Source organism: Palaemon carinicauda, chromosome 26, assembly GCF_036898095.1.
Source record: "Palaemon carinicauda isolate YSFRI2023 chromosome 26, ASM3689809v2, whole genome shotgun sequence".
Classification (NCBI taxonomy): domain Eukaryota; kingdom Metazoa; phylum Arthropoda; class Malacostraca; order Decapoda; family Palaemonidae; genus Palaemon; species Palaemon carinicauda.
Window position 1 is genome coordinate 2,475,982 of NC_090750.1, and position 2,687 is coordinate 2,478,668.

Genomic DNA, 2,687 nt, shown 5'->3' on the forward strand with positions numbered 1-2,687 from the left:
ACATAATTTATATTTTACATAAACGTAAAAGGGAGCCATTTTATCCAACATTCATAAAAGTTACTCAAGTCCCAAAATGTTGAAAAGAACTAGTGTAACAAGCTTTGAATATATACAGTAGAAAATAAAATTTATGCCAAAAGACAGAAAATATCCTTTGTGACAATCTACAAACCTCCTAGAATAAACACTAGTATCTTTTCACAACAGTGATCATTTAACAGTAAATGAACAATGCGCGATACGGAACATTAAATACTCTGAACAAACAAAGTAAAACGACAGCAGAGGTCCTGTAGAGAGCGGGATTCCCCTGCTGTATGGGACCGAGAAAGAACCCATCAAAAGAAAATAAGTAAATATAGAGTAGTTGATGATCTCTTGGCGCCAACCGATGGAAAGAATCCAATACCTGATGTGCAGTTGTACAAAATGTGGAGTATGTCAGTGTTCCTTTTGCTGCAGCTTTTGTAACTGTCTTAGTTGTAAGTGATGTATCATGTAGCAAGGCTTTGGGTATAGTACGGGACAAGAAATGTTACTGAAAGCATAATAATGAGAAAAAAAATATTGCCATTCGTCCATTAGAAAATTTAGTCAAAAGACTAAATAGACCCGGTGTATGTCCTATAACTATTGTGCGCGTTGAACTACTTAAAAGTCCTCTGATTTTACTATTGAGACTGAATGGATTAATATGGGTTAAAACTATTGTTATGCATCTTGGGATTAGTTTTATTTAACCAATACAACTTCATGATTTGCCATGGTATAGTGCTCTTTCAATACTAAAACTATATCATACGTTAGTAAACTTTTCTTGCAAAAGCAGAATTTATAAAGTAAAAGATTATTAAACAAAACTGGTTAGCCGATATATTTGTTTATGATTTTATTCACTTGAGAAGTTTTTCAAACCACATAATCGTCAAATATTAATCTCCAAACCATGGTAGAGAGCCACGTAGTAAGCGATGGTTATAAACTGCCATTATGAAAATATTTATACAAAAGTTACATAGAATTTGCATAGAATATTAAAAACATTTTTATTATATTATCTAAACAATATTCCTGTATTAGTTAATGTCAATATAAGCCGTTCATTCTTTAATATTGTTTGTTTCTGACCATTTTCCCTTCAAGAAGTAGATCATTATTCTTTTTCTTCAATTTTTGGTAACATTTTGTTTTTGGGGGGATTTATGACCTAATATAACCTTAAAAGCTGAAGATGTATATGCCATTCGGAAGAGCTTATTAAAACCAGAACATATTCACATCAAAATCTGGAAGAATGATTATAATACTGTATATATTTCACGTACCGAAGCCATGCAACCCACTGTTAGTAGTATTCATAGGTTGTTTTTTTATTTTGAGAATTCCTCCATGCATAAAAATTGCAGTGGTGATCCTGATCTCCCCCTGACTATGAAGTATTCGATGATTTACATGAGTGCCATTTGGGTAATGGTGTCAAATGTAGTTCAACTAATTTAGTTTGATGTGCTGGTCTCTTAACTACTGCTGGACTGATGGTCATTGGTGTATGTTGTCTGCTTAAAAGCGTATTATTTTTATCTTAGTTTTTCCAGAAAAAATAGGAATGCCTACAGTAGATGTAATTATTTAAACCTATTCTGATTCTTGATTCCTGGAAAGTACTAGAATAACAGATTTTTAAAGTAATTTGTATTATACTTTCTACCGCTTATTTCACTATAGATTATTTTCTAGTATTTTTTTTTCTACAACGTTTACTATGGACATAGTAGTATATTTTCTGTTTTATTAAACGACCCCAGAATTTGTTTAGCTTTTTGAGTAGTATGTTTACACCCCCAAAAATCTTGATTATTGGAAAAATAAAGGTATATAACAAAGTATGTAATGATGGCAATCTTTAGAGCTAATTCACAGGCGTAATGCCAACTTGATATTTTTGTAATATTACCAGATGAGAGAAAAAATGCTTGCTAGTCACTTGGTAAACTGGCTTCTAATAATGGAAGTCGAAGGAGCTCGCAACAGTATAGCGACCCTTGAAGATCTCGTCAACGAAGGGACTCAGGTTACGATCTGCTTGAGATACTCAGCTGAACATTGGGAGTTACTTCTTCCTCGTGTCGACTCAGGAGGTATTGTACGGTAAGCAATTCTGTTTTTGTCGTATGTAAAGCTTTTCTTTTCCACAAGCAAATATGTAAATACATAATGATGATCTGCACTAATACTCAACTGCCATCCATCCCCAGATCAACATTAAATGTTGTAATAAACTTCTGTCCATTAGCCCTTTACAAAAAGGCAATATGTAAGCATTTTCAATATTACTAATCCATTAAAACACTTATATAGTGTCTTCTGCTAGGAAACGTCAAATAATGTTATCTTTACTGTAACCTCGTGGAATTTATCCTGGTATTGTTAGGAATTAGTTTTGGAAAAAGTTCTAATGTTGATTGGATAGGCCATGAATTATTGTCTCAACTTAGGCCATTCCTTCATTAAGTCAACAACAACAATTTTACTTTATGAACATATATATATATATATATATATATATATACTATTCCACTGCAGAATATATATATATATATATATATACTATTCCACTGCAGAATATTGCAGTTAGACATGTCCGTCCACTTGCTTCTGTTTATGGTCTTTCTATGCTAATCCAC

The 2,687-nt window shown here is 32.5% G+C and overlaps 1 protein-coding gene across 1 annotated transcript in view; it reads left to right on the plus strand.

Moving 5' to 3' along the window:
* Positions 1–2,008: 2,008 nt before the first annotated feature.
* The window catches only part of LOC137619448 (glutamate receptor ionotropic, delta-2-like), a 7,201-nt gene continuing 6,522 nt past the window's right edge, over positions 2,009–2,687 (plus strand). Inside the window, exon 1 of the mRNA XM_068349507.1 lies at positions 2,009–2,151. Coding sequence (XP_068205608.1) covers positions 2,009–2,151 — 143 coding nt within the window. The remainder of the gene's footprint in view (positions 2,152–2,687) is intronic.